Raw genomic sequence first — 14866 nt, forward strand, 5'->3', positions numbered from 1 at the left:
TCACAGTTTTCGTTCGGCAAATGACTCATAACTATTTAGTTACTGCTACCCTAAAGCTTTGCATTTGTTGGTTTTAACAAGTAGTTATGTGGATATTTAGTACTTTCTTTATTATGTATTAACTACAAATTTTCAGTATGAATATTCTGATAATTACAATAACTAAAATTATATTAATTATTATTATATTAAGTAATTGGGTAAAGAAATAAAATAACGTATTTAAAAGAATAACTTAAGTTTATGAATAAATTGTTTAGAAATTATTTGTCATTTTATTACATATAAATAGTAATTTATATTAAAAATTTAATTAAGTACTTAACGTTATTCTTTGTCTAAAAAAAAAATACACAATTCGTTTTAAAAAGTTTAGTCAAACAAGTTAATTTCAATAAATAAAAGATTAAAAAATGAAAACATTGTTTAAGAATAAGTTAAAGTTTTATAGCAACTTTGCAACAGAGTTTTATATTAACAATTTACAAATTTTTTTCAATGTCTTCTACAAATAGTAAATATAGTTTTAGTTAGTAAAAAAACATCAATGATTTAATTTAAAAAATATTATAAAATACCTTCTTAAAAGCATCAACCTTTCAATAACATAACTTTGTTATTAAAACTTTTATTTAATTGAACATTAGCTTTACTTTTTATTAAATAATTTAGTATTGAATGTTTAAAATAAATTCAGTTTTAACAATCTCAAATAGCTTGTAAGAAAAACTTAAGAGACCTTTATGTATATTTTAGAGAACCATTGTAATTACAATGTATGTCTTTGGGAATTTTTATTGAAAAAGAAGTTTAAGAGATAAATAGTGCTAGATTAAAACTTCCATCAGGTTTTTTAAAGTTTGTTTGCTGATTGCTCAAAAAGGCTAACAATATTTTATTTTCTGCTAAGGGGGCGATTATTAAAATAGATTTTGAACGCTTTTATGATTTAATTTCTAACAAAACAGATTGCTTTAAAAATGTTTTGTATGTCAAGGTGAAATAGTTTAGCTTAGAAAACAACCCTTACTAACATTTTATAAATAAAATCAATACTTAAAACACAAATATATAGATAAGTTATAAAAAAACAAAATTAACCATATTTTAGGTTTTTTGAAGTTATATCTGTTCAAATGACTATAATAAAAATTAAATATAAGAATTATAATGTTAAAAAGTGTTCATGTAGATCTATTTAATAAGACTGCATAACTAGTTTAAACAAAATAAAGTTTACAGAAAAGCATAACATTTGAACTTTTAAAATCTAAGTTTAAATAGCTGATATATAATTTAAATATTGGAGCGATTAATTGAAACTTGTTTTATTTAACCTATCAACATGTCCTTCTAAAAAGAAGTTAAGAAAAACTTCAAAACAAAAAGCTTTTTGTAAACTCTGCCCTAAATAGTAGATTAATGAAGTATTTAGCTTGTTGAGTTATTACTGTACTTAAACTTTTGTTTTTTCAGAAGAGCTGTTGTGTGAGCAAAGTTTTCATGTTTTATTGATGACTTTATTTAGTTATATAAAAAAATGTTATAAATTACTTATCATACTTCTTTATTGATCTGTTTATATGCAAGATGTTTTCTAACAAATAAGTGTAACTAAAAATTATATCGCTCTAAAGTATAATGCAACTATTTTGATTTTTCAGTTCAATTTAAGAATGCTCTTAATACTATTTATATAAGTTTTAGTCTATGGGTCGGCAATATTTTGCAATTTGCGGGCCAATTTTCATAGGAACAATTGCTCGCGGGTCGCACAACTAAAAAAAATTTTTAAGGACCGCATTTACTTAAAAAAATTTCTAGTTATCAATAGAAATATATCATTAAAGAATAAACTGTGAAAAATTTAGCAATAGTAACGTACTAATAGGGAGTATATATTGAATTGGAAGCCTAAATGTAAGTTTTAATTAAACAAGTTTAGTTTTCATTGTTTTTAAAATGTATACTTTTGGCTAAAAAAGAGCTCGCGGTATTTTAACTTTGAGGGCTGCATTTAGTCCGTGGGCCACAGTTTGCCGACCTTTGTTTTATTCTAAAATTTTAAATCAACATAACAATAATTTTAACAAGCTTATTCCAAGTTAAGAAACAACAATTGCTATTTTTATATAAAGAAACTTTGTTTTTGTTTACAATATAACACGAATTCCCTTAGTTGAACGAAACTTGCTTACATTCTGGAGCGAATTTTATCTGAAGTTTTAGAGTTTAAACCTTAACTTTATTTAACTTGATTTATACAATGGTACATTTGACGTATGTATAAACTTTCTACTAAAACAAAAAACAAGTATACAACTTTAAATAAATAGAAAACTTAAAGTTAACAGAACTACTTTATATTAATGAATAGTAAATTAAAAAAATAAATAAAGTAAAGAAATGTGATTGCTCCTAAATATTGTAAAAGGATTAGAAACTTTTCGTATTAAAGGGTCACATTACATACTTTGTAAACAACTTTTGACTAATTTTTACTAAAACAGTAAAAAAAAAACTTACTGTAAAGTTTACATTAAAGTATATCAGCTGATATGAAAAATAAGATACAAATACAAGGTAACCAAAAAACATGGAAAACTGGAATTTTGTACAAAAATTAGCAAATAAAACCTAAATTATTTTTATTCAACTTTTTATACATTGCAGTAATATGTCATGGACCATAATGTACAAAACCTCATGCAACCTGAAATCATCAATAACCTGAAATTTATTATATGTAGTTTGAGAAGAATGATTACTGAAGTTTCTGACAGAGATACATTGTTAAGTCTAAGATGAAAGCTTACGACCTTGTTCACTCATTTCAAGTCGTCCTTTTTTAAACTAAGTTTTTGTTATTCAAATTATGTTCCTAATTTTTACGTTTTTTTTTTAATTTGTTGTATTTGTTTGTTGTTGTTCCTCTTAATACTTAAAAATAGTTCGAAAAACATTTTATTATTACTAATAGCTACTACTATTTATAAATCTAGGTCAGTCTTTCTTACATGTTTGCTGATTCAGGAAAATAATTTTTTTAGGTTATTTTTAGTTTTTATTAATAAAAAATGAAATTTTGATTTAATTTTAAATTTATGGCTGGATCATTAGGGATAAAAGTATAAATAAATAATCAAAAAAGATAAGCTTTAAAAAAATATTTTTTGCTGACTTATGAAATATGGAAACCAGACTGACCTTTAAGCTAACTTCAATAAAAATATTTATAATTATAAAATGTTATAGATCATTGTTTATTTTACATGAATTCTGCCCTTAAACAATAAAAATTAGTTAATTTTTTAAACATAACTAAGAACCTGTGTGTTCATGATTTCTGCTCATTGCTTGTGTTTTAGGCTCTAAACATTTTTGTCTAGTTTGAGAATCTTACAGTCTAAGAAAAAAAAAGTATCTGTTATAGCTGATAAAATTTTGTACTTAGTACATATTAATTTTTTAAATACAAACTATTGTGTTATATTTTAAACAATTTACTAATCTGGCAAGTTAACTTTTTGAAATTTAAGCTATTTAATCTTATCATAACAATTGCATTTAAAGTATGTAATGGGTATAGTTAGAAGTGTTTAAAAAAACTCTTAATGCTATGAGTCAAAAATTGGAGTACTTGCAAAAAAAAAAAAAAAAAAAGAATTATTAACATATTTTTGTTTAAATCAAGCACTCAAAACTTATAGGTAAGTTCCGCTTGAACTGTTTGCTGTAATTTATATATTCAGGTTTAAAACTCGATATAATCAATTATCGATAACTATTAAATTTTTGTCATCACCAATCTCTTGCAATAATCCATAAACTTCATCCAGAGGTTTATAAACCAAATTTTTCTTCTCTGATCTTGGTCAGATATATTTTGAAATTTTTAATAAACTTACATCGTAGCATCTAATTATGTGTTATTTATTATCTGAGTATTAGGATAGCAACACTTCTTGAAAATCTCGCTTAAGTTTTAATACCTAAGGATAAAGTTCATAAAATATAAATATGTTGGTAAGGTAGATTATTAATCATGTTATTAAACTTTTTGTTATGGTAATATAAATAACATATTTATTAGCATAAAAAAACTATAGTTTTTTGAATTATAATATCAAACTAATGCTCCCTTCAAATCAGTTCTTTAGTTGTTAATAAAACATAGCTTATAGAATCAAAAATATTATAGTATTCTCCTAGATTATTTATAAGTTAAAAACTGTAACTTCGTTCTGTAAAATTGAAACTAGACATCATTTACTGTTTTAATTTAATAAATGTAATTTCATGAAAGCATTTATCTTTGTAACATGATTCTCATAGAGTTGAAAATGAATAAATATTTTTGGAAAAAATTAAATTTAGATTAAAAAAGCAATTTTAAAGCTTTTTTTATGTCTACTAAAACGTAAGGACACAAGCCTTTTTCTTTTGTTGGCTAAAAGCTAGGAAGCTATTTTTTTCGTGCTGTCTTTTTTATACGATTTGCCACGCACAAAAAATTGAAATAATTCATATTTAAGTGGTAACAGGTACATACACTTATATTTGTCACATGCTTTTAAATTGTAAAACTAATCAATATTATTTTAAATTACTTAAAGCTAGTTAAAAAATTAACAAGCAATCTATTAAAAAAAGGTTTGTAAAACTAAAAACTACTCATCCTGAAGTTTCATTTGATATTTTAGACTTATAAATTCGAATACTATACTAAGATGCATAAGAAGTTATAAATATTATAAACTTTAGAATTTAAAGTTCCTATATTGTATGTTTTTATACCTATAATAGTTTAAAAAATGCATAAATTTACATTCGTTTATATGCAATTGATGGTTGTAGCTACTTAAAATTACTTGTTTCATACCAAGTAAAAATGTAAACTTTTAGTAATAAACTTTATAAACCAACAAACTAACATAAATTTTTATATTAAGTAAAAATAAACAACTTTAAATTTAAAGCGTTTAAATTCTTTTAAAGTTAAAAGTCAACCATAAAGCTATGAAACAAAACGAAGACAAAAATTTGGTACAGCTAAGTTCCGACAAAGAAGTCATTGAAACATTAAAAGACGATCAAGATAAAAGTATAGAAAAACAAGGTTTGTTTGAAAAAGGAGACTTAGTTGTGAACAATAAGTTTGAAGAAGGAGGATGCAGTTGTGTGTACGATGCTACTTATAAAAACAAACACGTCGTTGTCAAAACTTCAACAGCTGAAAGTAAAGACGAATTCATTTTACAAGAATACAAATTCCTGGAAATTCTCCAACAGGGCAATATTCGCGGCATCCCAAGAATCTTTGGACCCAGCTTTGTTTACAACGAAAGGCAGAGTTTCATTGTTGAAAAACTCGGAAAGGACCTGTTTGAAAGAAGAGAGGAGACAACTAGGGACAAGTTTTCGTTAGAAACCACAGTCAAGATTGCCTTGCAAGTGTTACAGATATTAAAGCATGTTCACAGCTATGGCATCCTTCACAACGACATCAAACCTGAAAATATTATGACAGGATTATTCGATCAAAACACGATCTACTTGATTGACTTCGGGTATTCGACATTCTACATGAAAGATGGAGAGCATGTTAAAGATGAAGACATCGGGAAACGGAATGGAACTCTGAGTTACAGCTCAATAAACTCCATGGAATGGAGAAGTCAGAGTCGAAAGGACGACCTTGAGTCGTTAGCTTACAACCTCGTGGAGCTCTTAACCGGTAAACTTCCATGGGATAAAATTTTAGAAAACAATGAAGCAAGCATGGATGAAAAGGATAAACTGCTGATAGAATTCAAAAATAAGCCAGTAGAAGAAATTTGCAAAGGAACGTGCGAAGAGTTTGAAGTTTTTTTCCGAGAAGTGCGAGGTTTAATGTTTGATCAGAAGCCGGAGTATGATAAATACTACGAGATGTTTGAAAAAATACTGGATAAAAAAGAAAATGATGATCAGATTAATTGGGAATGTTAATTGATTACTAAATTTCTATTTTTACTTGTTAGGTATTTATACTATAAATATACATATAATTTAGTAGTTCAGTTTGTTTTAAACTTTTTATTTTCTAATCGCAATAAATACTTTATAAATGTTTTATACAACTTCTTAATGAAATGAAATAATAAGAAGCTAAGATTAATAGAAATAAAATCCCCTTTAATATAAAAAAAGAATAGTCTAACATAAATAATTGTATATTTTGAAATTATTTATATTTTTGTATAATTTATGTAATTATTATTATCATTAAAAAAAACAGAGATACCAAGTTTAGTTTGAAGCTAAATTCAGTATATTGACAACTAAAATTAAAACAAATCTGTTTGAATTTATTAAAACTGCCATTGTTTCAGAAACAAAATGTAAATTATGTTATTAGTTTTATTTTTAAACTGACTTTTCTAGTTTTAATTTTATGATAATAATAATATCAAAAACTAGCTTAAAATTTTCAGCTTAGTTTTACGCTGTTAACTTCCACGTCTTTTCGAACAGAGTTTATTATTTTTTGATAAAATAATAATTTATCAGGTAAACTTAACATATTTTAATGTAATCTAGTTGTTGTAAAAAACAAACGTGTAGTACTGTGCTGACATTTAACTGTGACTTTAACTGTTTATTAAGAACAAAATAATGTTTAAATGATAAATAGATACCATGATCACTATTTTAATTTTAATGATTATCAAAATTATTACAGGTTTAATACAAGTAATAAATAAGCAAAAAACTTTTAAGAGTAAGTATATTTGTAATTAGCTTTATAAAACGGAACAATCCTGGATCAGAGTCCGGGACCGCTCACGAGGAATGAAATCCGTACACTAGGGGTCGGTAAACTGCGACTGGCTGGCAAGACGCGGTTATAAATGGTGAAATTGCTGATCACAAGCATGCAAATGTACTTTGTTTTTTATATAAAATTAAATTTACTCAACTTCTATATATCGGTATAAACTGTTATACTATTTATAAACTTAATATGATTTTAAACTAAATATCATTTCAATTACTATAATTTGAATTTCTTTAAGCAGACTTGAAAGTTTTTGGAAATACAAGTAATAAATTGTTTCTATATATGACCTAGAAACTATAGCAGTAAAGGTAAGTTTAATTTAGTAACAATTTAATGAATATTTGCTTATTTTCCAGACACTTATTGTTAATACATACCTTCACAAAAGCAGTAAACCTGAATCGTAAACTTAAATACTTTTGTTAATTAAAGGCATTAAAAAGTGTACAGTAGTGTTGTCATTAAATCTGACACTTGTAATTTTCAACAAAATAATTAAGAAAAACTTTACTCATGTTAAAAAAATTTTTCTACATTAACTCGTGATATTCTTATGATTGTTTAGCAATGATATTTTTTTTGCATTTGTATGTCTATCTACTATAGTTGGCACGTAATATTATATTATAATACGGTTACTAATTAAACTAATAACATTTAAAATTTATTACAAACATCAAAACGAGGCAAGTAATATAAACTAACTACGAAATAACCAGTAAGCTCAACTGTAACCTAAAATGTTTTAGTCAACTAAAGGCATTTAAAGTGTACAGTAAAATTTGTATTAAATCGGATAGTTATAATTGTCAATATGTTAACTAATAAGAAAACGTGTTTATGCTTCAATAAACTTTTTTACTTTTAACAAGTGAACCTTGTATAATGATTTTAACATTTAGGAAACGTTTTGTGTCTAAAGTCGGCTTTCATAATTATAATTGATTATGATTATTAATGAAGTTATCAGCATTTAAAATTAATTAAAAACATTAAATTAAATTAAACAAATGAAACATTCCCATATCACAGCTTGAATCTTAATAAAAACACAATTAAGACTGTGATAGCTTGTAAATTACAAAATTTTGAGAAGAAATAGTGGTCGTTTGACAATATACACAGTTTTTCTTAAACATTAAACAATATATGTTTAAAATTAAACACTCTCAAAATTATGTGCTCACTATGATTTTTTTATATGTCTGGTCCTCAACAGATTTTTTGTTAAATCTTTCTGTTAATTCTTAAATTATCCTTGTGATGGTAGTTGAAAATTTATAAAACCTTAATTAAATTTCAAAGTTTAAAAAATTCTGTTTAGCTGCCTACTAGTATGTGTATAAGGTTAATATAAACATTGTTGTGCAAAGTTACAACAAATTAAAAAATATATAAATGCTAAGTCTAACGTTGTTTTTGCAGACTTTTATAAAACGTTAAATATATATATATATATATATTTTCAATAAAAAACAAACTTATCAATATTAACAATTTAGGCTTTTGACACGATCAATATCAAAATTTGAAAGAGCCATTTTACATAACGTTACTACAAGAATATCAACAAGAGTTTTAACCAAATCTTAAACTAAATTAATTAAAGAGCAGTAAACAAATGGTATTTTGGTATTTTTTATGATGCACTTGTTTAAAGTATAGATAGACTTTTTATCTGTATAAAAATAACTGTAGCTTCTAAAAAAGTATATATCATATATTTGTTAAAACTAAATTAAAAATATCAATGTTTTAAGAAGTTAGTAAATAAACAATAATATAACTGTATATTGAAACTAAACATTATTTTCTAAAGTTTAGTTTAAATTGCAACTTTAGTTTAAACATTATAATGTGAAGAAAAAAAGTATTTAAGTATTAGTTTTAGAACTAATATTGTTTTTAAACTGTCAATTTTATGAGTTTTTTTTTGTCAGAAATATGTTTTGTGCACAGCAGATGTTGAAGTAAAATCAGATTAACAAAACGAACAACACATGTTTTTTAATTTTTTGCATCGACAAGTTAAATAAATATAAGGGTTCAAATTAAATTTTAAAATTTGATATGCAATACATTATAAACTTTTAATATTTAACTTAGAATATATGTGAAAATTTGAGTTCTGAACACATTAACTATATTGCATTGTTGTTCATACGATCCTTACCTAAACAATTTAAAAAAACTATAAACATTTTTACATACCATTTCAATGTTTAGTGTAAAGAATTAGAAATTATTTTGCTAAAGTTTGTTTTATTTTATTCATACTTTATTTTTGAAGTTTATTAAAAAGTTAATGAAAAATTACAGAGTAAACACGTAGTTTTTATATTTTATCTAACAACCCTCAAAATTAAATAAAAGTTTTTTTAATTATAAATAGATTTTTAGTAATTAAAACATTCATTATTGAAAACAAATATATAACTGCACTTTAAATAAACAGTATGCTCCTAACTTATTTATTCGCCCCCGGGCCACATCCGGGCTTTGATGGGTTAAAGTCACAAAAGATAAAATACAAACCGCATTTATAAAAATTTAAAACAATTTAAATATTTAACTTGATTTTCCATAATATTAAATAGATTATAAAAATGGCTATAAAAAAATTATTCAAAGTACAATTTACAGAAGGTTTGAAACTTACACAAAATATTTTGCAGTTTTAACTGTTTTTGAATTTTCACTAGATATTCCTGAGGTTAGAATTAATAGTTAAAAATGTTAATCGTATATTTTACTGTAGGTTCATAAAAAGGCGAGGTTGACACTGAAACTGCAGTTAAAGTTTTTAAGATTTTATTTCTTTAAAAATGTAAAAAAAAAACTAGCAGATATCTGCTGTACTTTGCAGTAAACAATAAATAAAAAAGTTTTCCTGCATTAATATATTAGACATGAAATGTAAAAATATTGTCTTCATTGTAAGCTGTATATTTATTTTATATTGTTGAAAATAAGGTTAAGGTTAAAACTAAAGGCTCAATAATTAAACTTCTGAGGCAAAAAAAAAGTTTATACAGTCATATCTTCATTGTTTTAAGTATCTGGTGGAGAATAACAAGTTTTTAAAAGTGTTTTGTTTTACTAGTTTAGAATAAGAACTTGATCATGTTATAATCCTATAAATAACCATTCGAGCAAGATTTATACCTTTTCAATACTATTATTATATTTTATAAAAAGACAAAAAATGCTAAAATCATTTTAAATACGGCCTTACGAAAGATAGCTGTCGGTTTTGAGTCACACACCATGGATGCCTTTAAATTCGTGTCCAGTGCAATAATCGTTTTTAAATAATCATTATTTTGTTACGTTATTATTGATTATTTCAAATTGATAACACGCTTTTATTAATTTATTCGTTTTAATTTTGGATATTTATAAAAAACTGGAACAGGTCAAAATTGCAACAAGACAAAATAAAATCATGTGATTAAAATATACTAAAGGACAAAGTTGCGCGAAGGGTAAATTTTCATCGAAGATACTTTGGCACGAGGACAAATTTGCACGAGGGGAAAAAATTGCAGAAACAATTTTGCACCAAATGTAAAATTTGCACAATTTACAATCTTTACTGAATGTCATTTTTGCAAGATAGTATAGAAAACAAAAAAGAAATAAAGTTAAAACAGAAATAAAAAAAGCTAAAGACTAATTAATTATTAAAGCAGTAAGAAAGGTAAAGTGCAACATTGATAGTGAAAATGGAAACAATATTATTACTAATGAAAATTGTTATTAAAAATCAAGTAAACTGAATACAAAAATAATTGATTAAAAAAATAAACAAGTTTCTGACCGAGCGTAAAGTTAGGGGTGACATTGATAGTAAAACAAAACAAATCAAAGGGAATTTTAAAAAATAAATAGAATAAAACATATATAAAATTTAACTCGTGCAAAAATTTCTCCCTGCTAAATTGTCTTCCTGCAAAAGTGTATTTGTGGAATTTAGTTCTCTTGTGCAAATGTGACACCAACAATTAAAAAACGGGGCATTAAACTGAGAACTGAAAGTAAAACAAAGCCTACTAAACATACTTGCCAGAATTCAACCCGTTTCTATACAAGTTTAAAATAAAAAATTTATGCATGGCAGTACTAAAAACCCCCTTTACGAAGATAAGTACAGAGCCAACTTTATATCTTTTAGAGCATTACTTTTAAAAAACTGTAAACCGCTGTATTGGCTGTTAAGCTAATCAAAGTATTTTAGCTTTGCTAAATTGATTTTTTTAGTTATTATGAAAAATATTTTTTAACAACTGTATTAATGTTGCAAGCGTATTGTCTTATAATAAAATATCAAATATCAGTGAATACTTAACTTAAAATTGAAATAAATCGAGATAGTTCATTTATTTTTTTGTTTTATTAGTTAAACTCTAGGTTGTAAAATTAATTTTATTGTCTAAAACATATATTTTTTACTTTTTTGATATATATCTTACTACTTTTATATACTATTTTATAACTAATTTACTTAATTTTGTAGTTTTGAAATATCTTTTTATATTCAAATTTCATGATATACTACCTAATGACAACTACTATTAAAAATGGGTTAAAGTTTTTATAAGTTTAAAACTGTTTATTGCATGACAAAAGCAATATTCAAAAGTAATAGACAAAAAGACCTTTTTGTTATCAAATCATACGAAACAGATATAACATAATTTCTTATCTAGGATATTAAACTGTACATTGTGTTCTAATATGAAACTAACAATCGAAAAAATTAAGTATAAACTAGTAAATAAGAATTTTTATTTATTAGATAATTACTTTTTAATAAATCTCAAGTTTAAGAATATTTTTTCTTTTAATAAGTTATTTAAAAATGAAACAATTTTCATATAGATGTACTTTTTTTTAAACAGGATTAAAATATATATACGAAAAAACTTAAAATTGTTTAATTTTTTATCTTTTAATCTTATTTTAATTATCTGAAATCTTTTATTTATATTAAAATAAAGTAAAATTTTGTAAAAATTATTACATTACTACAATTTTCTAAACAAAGAAATCTAAAATCAAACTATGCATATTGGACTGTTTAGATCTATGCATTTTAAAAATATTCAAAAAATAAAAATTCATTAAATTGCAATGTTTTTTTTGCTAATCTTATTTTTTAAGTACGTCTAAACTTAACTTTATTATAAATAACATTAAAACAACTATCATTTTTTCTTATATGCAGTTTAACTTATTAAAAAATAAGTATATAACATTTTATTAACGTTAATATTCCTAATGTATCTAAATCATTTTTAAAACTACTTTTTCGGTGTAAAACTTTTAAAACAAATTTACTAAGTTAAAATGTTCGTTTTGTCTACTTACAGTTTTTAAGGTTTCAAATTAAAGCTTTTTATTCTTCCGGTTGACCACCCTCATTACCGATTGAAAAATTAAGAGTTTCAAATCTCTTTTCAAGGTTTGTCAAATCACTTTTATCTATTTCTTCCAGGCTAAATTCACAATCGGATCCGATTCTAAAATGGAATCGTTCTTCTTCAACTAGAAGACTACCTTCTTCATTTTTCAATTCCTCATCAGATATTTTTCTGTAAGCTTGAAATAAATAGATACTTGGTTTTAAATTAACTTTTCTAAACGAAAATTGTTTTTCTTCCATAATTGATTTCTCGCTGCTACTGAAATCGTAGTCTAAATTATTACTTAGTATAGCTTTGTAATCATTATTGTTCCATTTAGCGACGATTACTAATGTTTTTTTTGTGGAAATATTGGAAAAAAAGTTGAATATGAATCTTGAATCCTCTTTGACTTCAATTTTAAAAGTGGTATAGCTTATCAACTTTGGTTCAACTTGAGCTTGTTTTTTCCAGCTAACACGCGAATGTGTTCGAGCTCTTTTTTAGATAACAAAGAAGTAACACACACTTCTCGTTTTTCAAGATCTTCCGTTTTGATCCAAAGCTCGCCTTGACATGGGTCAGCTGTTTCAATGAGTATTTGAGGCAAGTTTTGGTTAGAAACGCACCAACTTGGACTACAATTCGGTTCGTATATCTTTAAAGCATCTAGTTGTTGCCTGTATTCAATTGCTGTGTAACAATGCGTCCGCGTGTCATTACTATCATGTTCTTCTTCAAAAGAAGGCGACACATCTAAAACAACTGAGTGGTTTCTATAAAGACCGTAACCAGCAGAAAACAATGCTTTTTCTTTCGACACATCTGTTTTCCAAAGTTTTACATCGATCACCGAGCCACTGAACCTACTGAATACAAACACTGGACTGATGCCTTTACATAGTTTGTAAGATTTATTGCAACAAGCTTTTACAAATGCTTTTTCTAATATTGCAGCTTTTAGGACATTATTGTATTTGGCAGATCGAGCATAAATTAGTTTTGAAGTCTTTTTATCATATGGTAGAGTGTTGTCAATTATGACTGTCTCTTTTTTGCCTTGACGATACATGTTTAGCTTAATTTTAGAAACTTCGTTTTTACGAGATATTTCAGAAGTTATGCTTGAGAATATTTTTGAAAAATCATGGTGTTTTGACAATGCTGCTAATGCAGCGGCCAGTCCACAATTATCTATATCTCCTTGCTGATAATCGTAAAAAAATTGTTCGTCTTCTTTATAAATTCTGAATTCCTGAGGAGAAACTATAAAAATGCAGTTATCTTCATGTTCAGAAAGAACTTCAAACCTTTCAATATCTTTTTTTTTACCCATTTTTTTTTAAACTGAAATCTGAAACTGTACAAAAAAAACATAAACTCTTATTTTGTTATTTAATTTGCGATTCAAAATTTTGCTTAAACGATTTATTACAATTGTCAAGGTAAATTTTTTTTAAACTTTTTTAATATAGAATCCCCTACAGAGACCCTTCTTACAAATTTAAAGAAACTACTGTTAAAAAAGCCTTATCATTTTATTTAACTCTTAGTATTAACTACACATGTTAAGTGTAATTTAAGGTTATGACTCTCTTGCTCTCCTGTTACCCTTTTACTACAAATAATTTCCCTCCCTTCCCCTTTTTGGCGCCTTTGCTGTTTATGACCCACATAGGTAAACCTGGTCTATATTGTAAAATTAAAATTTTAATTAAAACTCTGGATCTCTTTAAAAAAAGTTCATAACATGTTTAGTAATAAAAATTAAAACATGCAATTATAAATATTAAGTTTTTTACATAGTAAACTTTAAATAATTTAAATTTATATTTTTAGAAATATACCTCAATATTAGATTAAAATCTTTTAAGGTTAAGATAATGATAAAAATTAAAAATTAAAAAAAAAAAGAAATATTTTTAAAGTTTATTTAATAGTTTAAAATTTTTTGAAACAAAAAATAGTTAAGAAATAATTTAAATAAACATTCCACCAGAGAAAAATCTTTGTTGATTGAATTATGCTAAAACAAATACGAGCAAAAACTTAGCTAATACTTAATATAACTATTAAAAGATTGTTATAAAGTATAATTCTACATAGTATTTGTTTTAATACATATAAAACACAAACTTGTACTTAATTTATCAATATCCAAGCAAACTTATTATTAAAGTTAACATTTTTAGAGCCTGATGTTTTTTAGCACACTTAAAGTCAAAAAGTTTATTTTTGTATAAAATGCAATTAAATAAACATTTACAATACTTAAGTAGTTAATTTATAGAATGATTAACTTCACTTTAGTAGTCTTAGATATTAACATGATTCTGTTTATTATTTTTTATGATAATTTTTGTACATTAACTTTAAATTTTTATAGCTTTTTCAGACTTAGCTAGTAGAAAAATAGTAGAAAGAAAGCTTAGTAAAGTTATTTAGGATTAATATATTAATCTAGTAGATTTTTATTTGATTTACGATTGCTAGTAAAATAATCTAGATACCAATTTAACCAAACGCACATTTGGGCAAAAAGTGCAATTTATCAATAAATCACAACAAATATATATGAACTACAACAAAGTACGGTTATTACTAGACATGTACCTTAAAGTCTTTATTTAATAGAGTT

At 24.9% G+C, this 14866-nt stretch overlaps 1 protein-coding gene across 1 annotated transcript; it reads left to right on the forward strand.

The window, feature by feature from the left end:
• The first annotated feature begins 5019 nt into the window (after positions 1-5019).
• On the forward strand, positions 5020-5991 carry LOC145845940 (casein kinase I gamma-like). The gene has a single exon (XM_082952914.1). It carries the CDS (start codon positions 5020-5022, stop codon positions 5989-5991), a length of 972 nt encoding a protein of 323 aa, XP_082809040.1.
• The last annotated feature ends 8875 nt before the right edge of the window (positions 5992-14866 follow it).

This window comes from Thalia democratica, unplaced genomic scaffold, assembly GCF_965202585.1.
Source record: "Thalia democratica unplaced genomic scaffold, ktThaDemo2.hap1.1 HAP1_SCAFFOLD_212, whole genome shotgun sequence".
NCBI lineage: Eukaryota > Metazoa > Chordata > Thaliacea > Salpida > Salpidae > Thalia > Thalia democratica.